Source organism: Pteropus alecto, unplaced genomic scaffold (assembly GCF_000325575.1).
Source record: "Pteropus alecto unplaced genomic scaffold, ASM32557v1 scaffold101, whole genome shotgun sequence".
Taxonomy (NCBI): Eukaryota; Metazoa; Chordata; class Mammalia; order Chiroptera; family Pteropodidae; genus Pteropus; species Pteropus alecto.
The window spans coordinates 17,975,244-17,992,345 of NW_006432945.1; the positions used below are offsets into that span (position 1 = coordinate 17,975,244).

Below are 17,102 nucleotides of genomic sequence, written 5' to 3' on the forward strand. Positions count from 1 at the left end.
ACAGCCCCCCGTTCAGAATGTCCTGGATGTGCTGCACGATGAGGTTGATGGCCACTGCGGAGAGAGACCAGCGCGGGTCAGGGCCGGAGGGCTGGGCAGGCACGCGGGGCCGCATGCCGCTCCAGGAGGCTGGCCGGCTGTCACCCGAGCTCCTAGGCCTCCCGTGGGGCTAATGTGACCCCCTCCTAGGCGAGTCCGAGAGGGAGACAGGCAGCGCCTGGGACCAGGGAGCCCTTGGCGGACGGGCTTCCGAGCAGACGACCAGAGCCGCGACTGGGAGCACTCAGCCACGGTCCTGTGGACGTGAGCACGGGCCTTCGCGCTGCCGCCATCGAGCTGCGACCTGCCGCTGGCGCACACGCCCACCCCCCAGCCCAGGCAGAGCGACCCCGTGGTGGGCCCGCCCGCCAGAGGTCATCAGTGACAGAGCTGCCTCTCTCAGCATGAGAGACAAACTGAGCACCTCGAGCAAACGGCCACCGCAACACGGGGAGATGTCAAGTGCTTTACATGGTGACGCCTGAAGGACACAGAGAGGAGCCTCCGATTGGGGCAGTGTCCAGACTGAAGCCAGTCATGGGGACAAGGCCCCAAGTGTCCCCACCTACGCGGGACATGCACGCCCTCACAGGCCTGTTCCCAGGGCTGGCGGGTGGGCGGGCATCCTCCATGTCACGATGGCGCCCCGGAGCCTTGCTGGATCACCCTGCCCTGCCCCACGGGTGGCCCCCGGGAGGACTCACCGAGATTGTCTGCACCTCTAGGAATGATCACGTCCGCGTACTTCTTTGTCTGCAGAAAGAGAGATGCACAGCACGTTACAGGGGCTTTGAGAGAGACGGCCGTGTGCCCCCAGGGGACGTGGAGACGGCTTCTCTCCACCCGGGCGTCCCAGGGCCGGCAGCTCGAGGCTTCGAACATAGTAATTTTTATCCGCTTTATCCAGATTGTAACAAACCAGCTTTTTCTTGACTGCCCATTCTGAACGTTCGGCATGGCTGACGGCCAGCACAGAGAACAGTCTCTGAAACCAAGTGCGTAGTAACCCTGTTCCGCACGAGAGGACGCGGAAGCCGAGACGCGCAGACTCCAGGGCGGCGTTCGCCTTGGCCTTCGCCCCAGCGTGGTCCGTCCAGCGCGAGGGCGAACGCCGCCCCCACTGAAGGCGACCGTCACCGGCTCTGTCATCACAGTTTTTCTTAAAAGGCCAACATTAACAGAATTCTTTTTTTTTTTTTTTAACTTTGCTGAGACTTTGTGGGCCCAGAACTGTGTCTGGGCACATAATGCCATGAGTGTGGCATCGTCACCCGGTGTGGCTTCCAGACCAGGACGGCTGAAATGCAGCTGCGTCGGGGCCAAACCCGGCCCGGCCTCGGCAGGCAGTCATCAGGTCCGAGCTCCTGGCTCAGCCGGCAGTGATCTGGTTTTCCCTGAGCTCGGCGTGGCTGGACAGTGAGAACAAGGAGGAACACCCCAGAAAATGCTTGTGCGGCGTTCCGAGCTCCATTACAGATAGGTTAAATGGCAGGAAATCAGCAACGAACTCTAATTTATGTCCAATAACAGATGTACTTCGTGTTCTTGTTATTAAGTTAAAAAGAGTGGGGGAGGTCCTTGGACGGACGGACGGACGGACAGACAGAATCCCACAGCTGCTCGGCTGCCTCTGCCACCTTCCCGGAGCCCTAACCCTGTGACCCAGCCTCACAGGCTGACTCAGAGTCCGCCTCAGCCTGACGGGAAATAAAAGTCTGACGCAGAACATACCCATGGGCTTACAAAGATAGCTTGGCATCGAATTTCTCCAGCAATGGAGAAAGAATCATCAGAAGCAGAGAAATGCCCACACTCGGCCTCACTCTGAACCTCTTCCCAGTCTCCCCCAAAATATCCCCCACACCGGGCCAAGTGACTCTTCTCCCCGTCTCAGATCTTAGTTAGTCCTTGGGGAGTCAGAGCATGGCCTGGCCAGCCTGGGGAAGACACGTGACATGGGGCAGAAGTCCCCTGAGATTAATACTTCCCCGTCCTCTACCCCACCTGCCCCCACACCTCCTGTCCCCCGCAGCCCCCGTCAACGATTTTTATTTTTTGTCTTTCCCCAGGAAGCTGAGGGTATTTCCTGGGCTGACGGCTGGTTCGCTAAAAGCTGAGCGCTCCCCGCCCCCAACCTTCCTTCTGTGAAGGCCACCTCCCTAGAGTCCCCAGCTGCCAGGGAGGACGGCTGGTCTGTGCCAGGGCGGAAGGAAGGAAGCTTATCCAGGCACGGCGGCCCCGTGGACGGGACAGGAAGGCACGCGGGGGCAGACACGCTCACAGCGGGCCGGCTGAGGGCAGAGGGGCGTTGGAGGGGAACCCAGCAGCTGAGGCTCCCCAACACGCCCCAACCAACCCAGACCTTCCAAGATCCAGATGGCCGAGCCTGTCCTGAGAGGTGACGCACCTCCAATAAAGGGGCCCCCACACCCCCTGAACCCACCAAGCAGGGAATGCAGAGCCTGCTGGGGTCTCACAGCAGGAACCTACGGACCACCCAGAAAATGAGTGGCAGGACAGAGCTGAGGAACACCGGGCGGGACACGAGGCGCCAGAGGCTGCCGCGCCCTGGGCCTTCAGGACAGAGGGCCACGCGGAGCAGCGAGCGAGCCTCGAGCTGGGGAGCGCCTCGCCTCGGCTGACGGACCTGTGTGTCTGACTGCATTTGATTTCCAAATTCAGCAACACGCCGAGAACACAACTCACCGGCAAGCAGAATTCCTCAAAGGCGGGCTTCACGAACGTGATGTACTGAGACAGTATCTGCTCGAGGTCCCGCCCTCTCTCGCTGATGTCCCTTAACACTGCAGGAGAAGAAAACGGGGAGCAGGACGATGGTGCGGGGGCCGGCACACGCCCGTCCTCCGCCCGCCCGCCCGCCACGCAGCCGTCCGGGCCGGGAGGCCTGACCGCAGGGCGGCGGGGCCTCTGCGACAAACGGGCCCCATTTTTACGTCTTGCTGCAGGCAGATGTGGCTGTGACACCACGCTCTCTGCGGCAAAAGGCCGTCTGGCCAAGGCCAAGAGGCGTCTTGCTTCAGCAGCATTTGACCCAAATAAATTTGGTGTACGTGATAAAAAAGCAGGCCGGTCCTGGAGAGTTCATAACAGGAAGTCGACTTGGCCCAGAGAGGCGGCGGGCTTCTTGGCCAAGGGCGGGCTGCCAGCAGACCTCCTGTGCCGCCTCGATCCCGTCCCCTGCACCTGCTTGCCCATGTGCTGCCCAGAGCCCCTCTGCTGACGTGCCCACCCTGTCACTCTGGCTCCTGCCCCACTCCGGGCCCTACAGGGGGTGGAAGGTGGGCAGAGGTCCAGCTGTGGTCAGATGTTCCCACTCAGCTCATGCTCTGAGGTTTGCAAACAAAACCACTCAGTGAAGGACAGGGAAACCCAGGAGAAACGGTGGGCTGCAGCTGGGGAGCAGCCGGATGGACCCCAACTCACCTCCTTCTGCCCCCTCGCCCTGGGCAGTCTAGTCGGGGACCTTCCAGCACCTTTTTAAACAGAATCCTTGGCCAAAAATGGGAAAAGGTCCCCCGCCCGTCCAGGGGGCTGGAATCCTGACTCAGCCGCTGCACACGAACCTCCCTGGGCCTCAGTTTCCCCAACCGGCAGAACGTTTCGAAGGCGAGTCTCTCGAAACGGCCGTCCCCACGGGCATCACGTCACGTCAGAGCTGTGACACCTCCCGCCCCACCACAGGGTACCACGCCCATTCCCGGGGTCTGCCACGGCCCCTCGGCGCCTCTCGACCGTTTCTCACAGACTCAGGTGTCGCAGTGGGGAACACTGGTGAGCGGGCTTCTGGGGCGTGGACTTACGCCCCTGAACGATCGCGTCCACAGCCACGCGTGGGTGGGGAGGGGCAGGGGACAGGGAGGGTGCCCCGGCTGCAAGCCCGGCTGGCGCCAAGTCTGCGACACCAGGTGGCTGGAGCGGCGTCAGGAAGCCCGCATTCCGGAGCTGTACCCCCGGCCGCCCCGACTTCCTGCCAGAGCCTCAGTTTACAAAGAGCTCTTCCCACGTGAGCCCTGGGGGCGATGGCTGGCTGCGCCCTAGCACATCAGGACTGACCCTGCGACCCCCGACTGCCCACCCAGACCAGCGCGGGGCCATCCCCAGCTGGGACACGGCCGTCTCCTCGGGCGTTTCGACACGGCCTGCTCCGGCCGCTCCAGGGACACTGGGCCGAGCACGAGCTGCCGAGCCACCACATGGCTCAATGCCACCGGCCCGCAGAGCCCTTGCACATGGGCCAGCGAGCTCCACTCGGCCCACACACAGCAGCGTGGCCACGGGTCCTTCACACGGCACAGATAAAGCCCCAACGAAAAGGGAAGCCGGATCAAAAGGCCCCCAGGCCGCGTCTGCAAGTCCTGCGGAGCCTGATGCCCTGCAGAGCCTGATGCCGGCTGGTCTGGCAAGGCGTGCTTCTCCCACGGTGCCGACGGCGGCAGCCTGCAGGACCCTGCGTCCTCCCCCAGCACGTGCACACGCGTGTACACACGAGCACGCACACACACTGCTCCTGCACGACCTCAGCCCAGGCCGGCAGCCCCCGGGCCTTGGAGGCCTGACCGCGCTTCCTGTCACGCCACTGGAGGGAGCAGCCGGCTGGGGAGAAAGCAGGGGTACAAGGGTCACCCCGTCTGCGTGGAGCCCAGAACCGCGGTTCCTGCTCCGCCACCGAGAGCGATGCGGGTAAAACCGACCCGGACTTGCGTCCTGACCCCACCGACGCTGACCCGTGACCTTCGACATTCGCGCCACCCCTGCGACCCTCACTCGCCTACACTGTGGACTGGCAGGCCCTCCGTCCCGCAGCTGTGGCCTGGGGACCCAGGGACACTGAGCTCTCTAGCACTGTGGCTGGCACACAGGACGTGCCCAACGAGCTTGAGTCTCCACGATTACAGCTCCCTGACGAGACGAGCACTGGGAGGCCAGGACCCGGAGACGGGCGAGCAGTCAGTCCCAGCGGAGGCGGGCCAAGGGCGGACACACACGTGGGGCCACCCTCCCCACGCAGCGTCCACTTCACCCCTCCAAGTCCACCAGGGCGCCCTCCGCTCGGCCTAAGCCGCGACCGTTCAGAAAGACCCGGATGCGCACAACTCGTCAGTGGTTAAACCCATCGGGGTGACAGGTCGCGGGGGAGATGTGTCCCTCGAGTAAAACTCAGACGGATCGGGACGCTGCGGCCATTAAGCCTGTGTGACCTGGGCAGGGGGGCCTATGGCGGGGCACTGACCAGGGGCCTGCCAGCAGTCCTGGGTCCCCGTCCCTGTCCTCCTCTGCCCCACAGGAAGGAGCCACTGCCCCCAGGGCCACGTGACCCCGTCACAACGGTCACCCCGGAATGTGAGGGTCGCATGCCCAGAAGGTATGACACACAGATGGGTAAAACTCAAGCCTCCAGGAATGTCCTGCTGCCCAACAGCCGGCCCTGGCTCCCCGCGCCCTCCCTCCCCGCCCCCCGCACGCGAAGCACACGCCGGCACGCTCTTTCCTGCGTGGACAGGTGACGAGCCTGCAGAAACGGCATGTGCGAAAGGCCCCCGAGTCACCAGGAAAGTGACTCGCCAGTGCGTGACACATGCAGGCAGAGCCGGGAGGACAAAGCAGGGCCCGGGGAGCACCCAGGAGGGCGGGGGCTGCAGAACTGACCTGAAGAAAGCCCAGAGGGGCCACCATCCCCTCGGCCCTCCCCCGCTTCACGGAAGGGTCAGCACAAGCGAGGGAGGGAGGGTCCTGTTCACTCCAGGCCGTGACTGTCGGTGTGAGTGAGGCCAGACCGCCTGGGCGACAGCCCCCCACCCCCACCCAGCACGGCCGCTCCCCGGCACTACAGTGCCACGGGCTGGACTAACGATGGCAGCTGCCCCGGAGTCCCCGGCTCCCAAGGACGTGACCACGCACAGGTTCTGACTGGTCCTGACGAAAACGACGTCCAGCACCTCAGGCAGAGCAGACCCGACCTGGACGTTCGCTGACCAGCATGACTGTGATCGTCACCACCGACCTGGACGTTTACTGACCAGCAGAACCTCGGTTGTCACCGCCATCCCAGGGGGACCGACCATCAGATGATCAACAGGAAAACAGACTCCAGTGTTTTTCCTTCCATGCCTGATGCTGCTAATGTGGCCACAGAGAGCAGGCAGGACCGGGGTTCGTAGCTTTCGGTGACGAGCCAGGCCCCCGAGGCAGAGGTGCGAGGCACGGCCAAGTTCAGGCCTCAATTACCAATCAAAAAAGACTCTGTCGCTGCTGCCTGGCCAGAGTCATGACCCTGAACACCAGGTCTGCCTTTTCCCCAGAAAGAAAGCCAAGCCTGGGAGGTCACGAGAGCCACCACCGTCGCAGAGCCAGCCGGGCGTCTGCCGGGACTGGAACAGAGGCCCCTCCTTCCTCTGCTTCTCATCGCAGACCTGAACCCCGGCCCACCTGGGAGCAGAAGCAACGCTCCAACTGCTGAGCAGAGTGTGGGCCCAGAACTCGCTTGTCCGTCCTGCTGGTCCCGGCTGCAGGTCCAGCCATGAGGAGCACAGCTGGGCACACCGCCAACCAGCTTCACGAGCCAAGGATACCTAACTCTGAGGTCGGCCTCTGGACTGGAGCTCACGACCCCTGACCCCTGACCTGCCGACGATCTGCTGTGATGGGGCTAATTCGTCCTTTCCTGGGTGTCCACGCAGAGCCTCGGCCACCTTTCGTTCCTGGCCTTGGTCACCCCACCCCCTGCTCTGCCACACCCCCCGCCCAGGGGGAACATAAGGCCTGGCAGCTTGGGCAGAAACCAGAACTAAACTGCTGACTTCACCTCTGTGACCTCGTAAGCCTTTCGTGACTGTCAACAGGAAGGGACCAACCCCTTCTTGATGTGACCTGTCGTCTGGGCAGCAGGACCTCCTCGGGCTGCACTGCGCCCGCTGGGCTGGGCTGGGCCGGGTGACCATCAGAAAAGGCACGGGCCTCAGACTCCGGGCGGGCGGGGCATCACGCACCTCTGCGGGAGAGCCGGGTGTCAGCGTCCGTGTCCACGAAGAGCTTCATGTGGAACAGGTCCCGCACCTCCTGGGAGTAGAAGGCCAGGATGCCCTCGAAGAGCACCACGTCCGCGGGGTAGACCGTCACCGTCTCCTCCTTCCTGCAAAGCACAGGGCGGGCGGCGGCTGAGCAGGCGGGGTGCGAGGGACGGACCATGAGCACTGGGCGGGGGGTCTGAGCTCTGGCCACGAAGCAGAAACTGGGGCAGACGTCCTTCCCCTTGGCCTGGACACCTGCTGCCGGACGCAGAGCAGAGACAGAGCAGGCGCGACACCTCCTCCCATGGTGTTTGCAAGGCCACTGTCAGGCCTGGCATCCATGAGCCCAACGCTCTGAACTTTCAAAACCGGCTCAGTTTCCTGCCAGCAACCTCACCCCTCCCCCAGTCCTGGGGCAACTAGGAGGAGGGAGGAAGGGAGGGACGGAAGAAAGGTCCAGAAGGACGGAGAAGAGACAGCATCTGGACTGGCAGTGAGACGCATGACCTCGGCTTTGGGGTCCTCCTCAGTAGACGCGGCCTGGGCCCGTGCCCAGAGGCCACCGAGCCTGTCCCCTTCACAGCCAATGACAACGTCCGGCCTGCTCCAGGGAGCGCCAGGACAGACGCCCCAGCCCGTGCACACCACGGGGCTCGCTCTGGCCACTGGCCCTTCCCAGACAGGCTGCAGCGGACAGGGACAGGGGATGGGGACAGGCCTGGAGCGACGAGCAGCGACCTGCCCGGGGCAAGGCGGCCACGCCCGGCCCGAGCGCCTCACTCACCGGGAATGGGAGACGAAGTCGTACACGGGGATCTGGACTGTTTTCCCTTCGATGATTTCTTTGAGTGTTTTGAAGATGAGTTCGTTGTCAAAGGCATCTGGAGAAATCAGAGTGTTAAAGGGTTTCTTAATTTTAAGACGATGTCTGCTGTTGCCGTGCACAGGGCATCGCTACAGATCTGCGTCTTCCGCATGCATGTCACCCCCTAGGGAGGCAGGTCTCCACCTGCCAAAAAAGCCAGGTTTCCGCCCAAAGCAGAAAGCAAATTCCGCGTCTCGGGGTGGACGAAGAGCCATGTAGGGGACTTCCTTTCCCTCCCTCGACATTCCTTCCCTGGCCTCGGATCTGCTCTCCGCTCTCCAGCTCAGCTCCTGTGCTGGGAGCGGGCACCTGGGGACCGGGCAGGAGTCCTGGGACTGGGGGACAGTGCCACGCCCACGGGCTCTGGTTCCGACGATTCTGAGTCTACCTCTCCCCCCGCCAGCAAGGGTCAGGGTGCAGGTCAGGGGCCGTCAGGGCGAACACCGCTGGGGCGGCCGCCCGGGCCACCGGTGAGCAGAACATGAGCCTGCCCTCGCCCGAGCGGCACGGCGGGGGACAGCGGGGACACGGCCGCTTCAGATCGCGGCCGGAGAAGCAGCTGGGCATGTTCTCTCCTGCGTCTGGCCCCCACCAGTAACGGGCTCACACAGGTCACCCTTGGGCAGGACGCAGAGCCTGTCGGTGTTCACAGAGCCAGCTCCGCGTACTGGTAGCTGTCAGCCCTCCGTGTCTCAGCCAGGGCCGGTCAGCTGGGATGCCCCCCGCTCCTCCCCCCTGACGCCCGACTCACCCGGGTGGTCGAAGTTGAACTGGCCCTTCAGAGCTCTGGCCTTCTGCTCCGAGGTGAGGACGCGGTAGAAGCTGTCCTGGCTCAGGATGACCACCTGCTTCTGGCGGTGGTCCACCTCGTGCTGCCCCAGCAGCTGCACGATCTTCGCACACACGGAAGACTGCGGGACAGACGGGCAGCCGGGGTGACGGGGCGGCCAGGGGCGCGAGCCGCCGCGCAGCCCCGGGGACGACACCCTGGGAGGCGCCGCCCGAAGGCGCCAGCTCGGACGATGGCTCCGAGGCCCAGGGGAGGACACACCCGCCCGCGGGGAAGCCGGGGGCCCCTTCCTCCTCCGGTGTGGGCGTCGGGACGGAGCCAGCCCCGTGCACCTCCTCTTCCATCCAGCCTCTCCCGAAGCCGCTACTCGAAGGCGCCGTGAACTTTCCCCGCCTGCTCGTGTCCCAGCACAGACACATGGAAAAGGCGGCGGAACGTGGAAGACGGGGTGCTCACGGGTCGGGGGCGGGGGCGTCACTCAGCCCCGAGCCTCTCCGTCCAGGCAGAACCGACACCACAGCTCCGAGCCCCACCGTCGGCAGCAAGGCCAAGGCGGCTTCGCCCAGCTTCTGTGGGTCGCTTTGGTGCCAGTCCCCAGCCACGGGCCTGTCGCCCTCACGGCGCACCAGATGTGCACCCCCCGTGGAGCCGGAGTTGCTCAGAAACAAAACACCGTTTCATCCTGTTGCAACACTGAAGTCAACATTTATGTGAAATTTCATAGAATTTCACGTAACTACAGGTAGGCAAGTGATCTGTATGTCAAAAAAACTAAAAGCACACACACACGCACACACGCACGCGCGCACACACACACCCTTGTTCGAGGTATCTGAAGCCTGAATCTGGACTATGTTCAGAAGAAACCAGCTGTCAGAAGCTAGTAACTTGGGGGCCTGAAGAATGCCTTGCGATTCGGGGAACACCCGACATCGGGCTTTGCAAGCGGGCCCGCCCCCTGCACGTGCTGAGCTGCGAGTGTGCCGGACCCCGTCCTCAGCGCCACTTCCTGTCCGGGAACCCCCAGAGCTGTCGGCAGCTGGCCAGCAGGCCCTCCAGCTGGCAGTTTCCAACAGGTTCCCATATCGCAATGGGAAGTACATTGCTCTAAAGTGACCGTCACATGGGAGGTGGCCCTGACACCTTCTCACTGTGCTACTCCAGGGTGAGTGTCCTCCAGGATAGGGCCCTGAAGACCCTCCCATCCAGCCCAGAATCTCTGAATGAGTGACACATTCAGAGCCCTCTGCCCCCGCTCCTCACTGCTGACCAGCCGACCAAGCCCAGCTGGACAGCTCAGAGCGGTGAAACCAGGTCCCCAGGAGGGCTGCTGGCACGTGTGTTCCCAGAGCAACGTGCACCCCACAGAAAGACGGGCAAAGGAGTGCGTCACCCAACACTTTGGAGCCCCACCAAGTGGCCTCCCGTGGGCCACGTGGCTGCAGGACCGGTGGGAGGAAGCCACCAGGCCGGCCTGGGAACAGCCAGCCAGCTCCAGGAGAGGGACACCGACTCGGGACACCCTCCCACCCTTCCGAAAGGGCCGTGGACGTCAGCCGACGCCTGCCCTGAACGGCCAGCAGGCAGCTCATCGTGTGAGCAGGCCAGATGCTCCGTTACTGCTTCAGGCAGGAAGACCCCACCTGCTGCCATGTGACACTACAAACGCTGCTATGGTGTCACCCATGAACACCGCAGGGCCTCCAGGTGGACAGTCTCAGCCAAGCTCTGCGATCTGCTCCCTGCAGGTTCTGCAAAGCGGCCGTCCCCAACCTTTCTGGCCCCAGGGACCGGTGCTCGTGTGAGCATCTAATGCCCGATGCTCTGAGGCGGAGCTGAGGCGGTGATGCTGGCTCTGGGGAGGCTGCAGATACAGGTGAAGCTTCGCTCGGTCCCCCGCTCCTCACCTCCTGCTGTGCCACCTGGTCCCAGGGGGTTGGAGACCCTTGCTGCAAAGCACAGGCTCATCACGCTTCCTTGGTAGTTAATTTTCCTGATAAACATTTCGCTAGCACGGCAAGTCACCCTGGCCCCCTACCCCTGGTTCTTTCTAGCAAATGGTCTCTTAAGTACATGACAAAGGGGGCAGGGATGGATGCTCTGGGGACAGGTGAGTCCCTGCAGGTGTTTGGGAGCAGAAATTAGCAAACTCTTTAAAACCTCACCGCAATGAAATGGATGCACGCACACCGCCCGGCGGGAGCAGGACAGAGGAGGACTCACGCACTCCTAGCGCTAAACACGCGGCCGACTCGCAGGATCAGCGGAGGCCACAGTACACGGGTGGACGTGGAAGAGAGAACACGCCCGGTGTGCACGCCGTGGCTGTGACCGTGTGAGTGTGAGCGACGTGGCTGAGTGCAATGCGGGAAAAGCCGGAAGGTGGCAAACTGGTCAAAAACGAAACCGCCGAGGTCCTTCCACACCACCAAACGGAAAGGGTGTGTGTGTGTGTGTGTGTGTGTGTGTGTGTGTGTGTGCGCGTGCGTGTGTGTCTGTGTGTGTCCCACACTGTTCTCAGAAAGCCATGTTCTAGTCCATCCGCAGCCTGGGGAACAGCTGCCACCAGACAAAGGCAAAACAGGACAGGGCCACATGTCTGCTCCGGTGGTGACACCAGCTTTGCCACCGGATTCCAGTGACTCAGGACAGAACGCCGATTGATTTCAGCCTCCTCGTGCTAGTTCCGAGCCTCAACATGGACTCCGTGGTCACTTCTTTGTCCTCCTCCAGGACAAACAAAAAGCACCACACACACACACACACACACACACACACACACACACACACACACAGCCTGCATCAGGCCGACCGCTGGCTTTGGTGAAGTCGCTGCTTTGGAGCCGTCTCCAAATGGCAGAAGCAGAGAGGGAGCCTGGATGGTCCATTCTTACTGCCTCGTGTGCCCAGGTTAGGCTTGGGTCCCTTTCCTCCCTGCTGAGACGGTGAGACCCAGGAAGCTGAGCCGCTTGTCCCCGGAGGAGACGAGGGCGCCTTCGGCCGAGGCTCAGCGAAAGCCTCCCGCTCGCTGCACGCGGTCCGGCTTCCCGAGCAAAGACATGAGCCTATGACTGAAAGTATGGCCCAGGACCCGGCGTCCCTCTGGGGGACAGACACAAAAGGGACGCTGGCTTCCCCGTTTTAAAAAAATGAATAAAGGAGAACAGCACGTGCCTGCTGGACTCTCTGCCCGATCAGTCCAGGCTGCAGGCCGCGCGTGGGCGAACACGCAACACGCACTCGACAGCACAGGGTGTGTGTGGCCTCGCCCGTCCCTTCCGGCAAGCCCCACCCGAACGGCTCTCAAAAGGTGTTCGGATGCGATTCGTTCCTGCCCTGTCCGCACCCCTACACTGCGGTGTGCGCCTCGCTCGCCACCAACCCCTAAGCGCCCAAACTCCTCTGGGATCGAATAACAGAGGAACCCCCGAAGGGACGCACGCCCCGTTACTCTGTAAAAGACGGTGTGTTCACCACACTGAAAGTCACCACACCTCGCGGGGCCACCGTACGCAGGTGGAGAACAGGAGTGGCAGTGACTGTCCCCCGAATGTGTGACGGTCGTGCTCTACTCATTTGTGAAGCTGGAGCGACTTTGAGGAGACACAGGCCGGACTTTGTTTTAGACCCGCACGAGTGTGTCCAGCTGGTGTGACGAAGGTACAGAAGCAACTCGGCGGAGGGAGGACAGCCTTCTGCAGAGACAGAGACCGCGGAACGAACTTGGCCCCGACCGCACACCTGACATAAAAAGTAACTCAAAACGCATCACGGGCGCATGTAAAGCGTAAAGCTATACAACTTATTAAGAAAAAACAAAGGAGAGAGTCTTCGGGACCGAGTGCTTGGCAGACAGCTCTTAGGCTCGACACCAAAAGCGTGACCCATGAAAGGGAAAGTCAGACAAGTGAATTTCATCAGGAGTGAAACTTGCTCAGCGAAACACTCTCTCTTACGAGGACGAGAAGACAAGAAGCTACAGCCTGGGAGCAAATACTCGCAAAGCACGTATCAAACAAACGACTAGCACCTGGACGAGGTAAAGAACTCTCGAAACTCAACAACGAAAAAAAAAAACCAAACGATTCTATTAGGACACAGGCGAAAGACAGGAAGAGACGCTCCACATCATTAACCGTTAGGGAAGTGCAAATTAAATCCAAGATGACATTTCGCCACGTTCCTATTGGAATAGCAAAAATAAAAAAATAAATAAATAAAAGTGACAACCCCAATGCTGGTGATGATGGGGAGAAAAAGGATCCCTCGCTCACTGCGGGAAGAAAAGCGGACGGCTCATCCACTAGGAAAACAATCTGACACTTTCACAACTAAGCATGCAGCTCCCTACCATGGGATCCCACGGTTGTGCTGCTGGGCGTTTACCCCAGAAATGAACGCGAGTTCACACAGACACACGGCACACGGGCTCATGGAAGCCGTATTCGTGACAGCCCCAACCTGGGAGACCGCAGGTGTTGCTCGCGGGGCGAACGGTCAAACAGCCTGTGCTGCACCCACACCACGCGATACTATTGGTCCACGAGGAGGGATGAAGCCTCGAGGAGGATTATGCTAAGGGAAAGGATGGCAGTCCCCGAAGGTTACATGCGACGCACGTCCATCTCCTCGCACCCTCGACATGACCAATGCGTGGGAACGAAGAACTGGCGAGGGGCTGACCGTCCAGGACGGCAGGGGCTACCGCGGTGACACAGACGCTCAGCAGCCTCGCTGCGCTCTGTAAGACACCATCACGAGGGGGCCCGAGTCGACGGCACGTGGGTCTCTTTGCGTTATTTCTGACACCTGTATGTGAATCTACGATCATCTCCGAAAGAAAAGTTTACCTTACAAAAAGATTAGTGACCATCTGCAAGTTGTCTTTTTCTAAATGTGAGACATTCAGCTTCAAAACTCCTTTTCCTCAAAAACCAGTTAACTAATAACGAATCGGTATGGGATGAATGTCTTTCGCATGTGAGACAGATGTGAATTTGGGAGGCCAAACAAGAGACCCCGTCGTGGACTGAATTGTGACCCCCCCCAAAGATGACCACGTCCTAACCCCCAGAACCTCAGAACGTGGCCGTATTTGGAATAAAGGTCTCTGCAGATGTGACTAAGGTGAAGGATCTCGAGATGAAATCATATCCTGGGTAAGGGAAGGCCCTACACGCCACGACAAGTGTCCTTGCAAGAAACTGGAACGGAGGAAATGCAGACACTGGAACGGAGGAAATGCGGGTGCCAGGGCGAGACGGAGGTCTCCAAGCCAAGGAACCCCAGCAGCTGGGAGAGGAGCCTGGCACGGATTCTCCGTCAGGGCTCCCAGAAGGGTCTGCGACTTCTGGCCTCCAAACGGTAAGAGAACGTGTTTCTGCTGTTTTAAACGTCATAGGAATGTATCGTTTCACCTTATCGCCTTTCTCCTGGTGTTTGCCGTTTGCCCTGAGAGTAAACTATTGTTCACTGGAACACGGGAGTGTCTGCTTTATCAAATATCCTGGTTAATAATTATCACACATGCTGCACACACTTTACCGATTTTTAAAGACTTCAGCTCTACTTGAAAACAGTACGCTGTGCTTGATCTACGTTTCTACGTTTCCTTGGTGACTAAGATGCTCCAGATCTGGCGACGTGCTCTGGGGTCTTCAAAACGAGTAGCAATGACGAGGCTGCGGACGCACCAAAGTGCCCTTTGTGGCAGCTTCTGTGTTTTGATAGCGATGCCCGATAAACTTCTCGGCAAGCCAGAGTAAAAAAAAAAAACAAAAAAGCACGGCGGATGAAATTACCCAATTGCCACAAAGTTCTAAAGGGCGAAATATGGGTCCTTCACAATCAGGCTGGCCACGTAGGACCTGGCTTCACTCCCGACTCCACCACACTCACACCGGTTATCTCTCAGGCCACCTGAGCTCTCAGACTGTCACTGTCCTCGTCAGCTCTGAAGAACGACGGCCATGCCACACATGGGCTAATGTGCAATAAGACAGGGGGTCGTTAACACAAGACACAGGTTCATTAAAGATGACTCTCTGCCCTAAGACCGCTCACAGTTCCATGTGTGCAAATGTTTCCCAGAAACTGTATCGGGAAGCTTTTTACTTTGTAACTCGGCTGAAGACTTCGGCGTGGTTCGCGCCCATCCTCCCTGGCTTAAGAGTTCGGTACTCCGTCCTGCCTCCATCGGTCTCGGTGGTCTAAAACCCGAGCTGAACTTCGCGGTTTCCCTTTTTGTAGTTCCCACCCTGGTCTTTCTACTTACTTGACTTATTCCTACTGCCCTTTTCGAGGCCGCCGGCCTTTCCAGAGGCAACACCTCCAACGCGGCCCATAGCAGCAGAGAGAGCGAAATCCGCCTCCCTCCCGCCCTCCGTCCCAGGCACCCGCGTCCTTGGCTGCCTTTCAGAGGTGCACGTCCCTTCAGAGGTGGTCTCCGCAAAGAACCCCCGAGTGTGCGCAAACTCCCCAAACACCGCTCCAGCACAATGAGGTCTGGACCTTCGCCCGCGCGTGTGGTTGGGATGACCCCGCGGTTCCCCAAGGCCGCCTCCTCTCCCTCGCGTGCCTTGTCTGAAGGAACCGCGGCTGCTCCTTCACTGATGGGCGTTTGAATTGCGCCCAATTTTTTCTCAAATACACGTTACGCGTGGGTCTGTGTATATACGTGTAGGATGAGTTTCTAGTACTGCATGTGCGAGGGCCCGGAATCTGCATTTTGGGGAATTCCCGTATGCCAGCCCAGACAGGCCACCACTGACGCTTCCCACACGCCGCCCCTCTTACTCCGAGCGACTTCTCACTTGGTGCCGTCTACGTTAAACGAGGAGAAACATCTTTTACACACCCAGAAGCTTTCTGCTGTTCTTTTTCTGCAACCGGTCTACTGATATCCTGGCCTGACTTTTCTGCCGAGGCATTGTTTTTTTTTTAATTGATTTATAAAAGCTCTTTCTGTATCAAGAAAATGGTCGTTTCTCATTTGTATCACAAACGTTCTTTACACTTAACTGTCTTTTTACTTTAAGGTGCTGTTTCCTGCAGAAAATGTCTATCTGTGTCGCTAAATTGATGACTCTTGTGATTTTTTAAATCAGTTGATACTTAGAAGACTGTCACGTGTAGCGATTGATAATAAATCCCCCGTGTTTTCTCCCGAGGGTCCTTTTCTTTGCCTTCCACTCCCAAGATCCCCACCAGGTCAAAGGTGAGCCACAAGAGGGCACCGATCCAGCAGCGGGCTGCACCCTGAACCCTGCCGGGGGCCAGACACCGGGGAGCACGGAGGCACCAACGGAAAGGAAATGAGATCGTGAGGAGCTTCCTGTGCACACACACAAGGTCACAGAAGGACCTGCAGCTGGTCCCTCTGGAATTCATCGGAAGGAGATGCTGGCCCGGTCTGCAGCCTCCCAGCCCACAGCCGCAGGCACGCTGCGGATCAGGGCCCGTGGCACCCCGCTAGGAGCCAAAATCTGTAGCAACCTGGGAGCATGTCGTAGGCCACAGACGGCCATTGGTAAAGTAGTTGTTCTTTAAAACACCCCCCGTGGGGTATTCTGTGAGGGGTATGAAATCCTGCTTCTTCCTACCACCACCATAAATAGCTAAAATGGGCACGAACACACACACCCCACCAGAAAAGACCACAAACTGAAGGCCAACGGGGAATTTCGGTCCTAACAAGCCTTCTATAAACAATACGTGTGTGACCGAAGATGGAATGAAGCAGCGCATTCGACACCCGCGTTTCTCATCCTACCTTCCTGACCCCCCACTCCCACCCCATCAATTGAAATGGCTCCTGCAGATTTCTAGGAAACAGCACACACAGAACGTTCCCCTGGGCCGGCTTCCCGTAGGGGCCGCCTGTCCATAATGGACTGAGAGGCTCCAGTCTCCTCAATCGTTCAGAAAGAGGCCCCTTGCCAAAGACTGCGGCTCAGTAAGTCCTGAGAGCAGCAGCTAAGCATCTTCCTTCATAAACATCAACTGTCTGTCAGCAAAGCACACTGGGAGACCTGGACGTCTACATGCGCGCACACGTGCACGCGCACACGCGCACACGCACACGCGCACACACACGCAAGTCCCCGCCCCCCGCGCCACGCAATGTGCAAAAATTAACTGAAGCGGATCACAGGTCCCCATGTAAGAACTGATACTACAAAGCCGAGGAGAAAACCTGCGAGGAAAGCGTCTAACTCTGGGCTTGGCACGGCGCCGAAAGCACAGGGAGCAATGAAAAGGCAGAAGGACTTCGTCAAAATTAAAAACATTGGTGCATCGAAGGACACGATCAACGCACGTGAAAAAAGCGACCTAGAGGATGGGAGAAAATACTGGCAAATCACATATCTGATGAGAGATC

General features: G+C 59.7%; 1 protein-coding gene across 1 annotated transcript in view; it reads right to left on the reverse strand.

Moving 5' to 3' along the window:
- UCK2 (uridine-cytidine kinase 2) overlaps positions 1-10,726 on the reverse strand; it is a 16,546-nt gene extending 5,820 nt beyond the window's left edge. Inside the window, exons 1-7 of the mRNA XM_025044013.1 lie at positions 10,630-10,726; positions 8,684-9,199; positions 7,852-7,948; positions 7,047-7,189; positions 2,746-2,843; positions 744-792; positions 3-54 (exon numbers count right to left, since the gene is read on the reverse strand). Coding sequence (XP_024899781.1) covers positions 3-54; positions 744-792; positions 2,746-2,843; positions 7,047-7,189; positions 7,852-7,948; positions 8,684-9,199; positions 10,630-10,726 — 1,052 coding nt within the window. The remainder of the gene's footprint in view (positions 1-2; positions 55-743; positions 793-2,745; positions 2,844-7,046; positions 7,190-7,851; positions 7,949-8,683; positions 9,200-10,629) is intronic.
- Between the last annotated feature and the right edge of the window lie 6,376 nt (positions 10,727-17,102).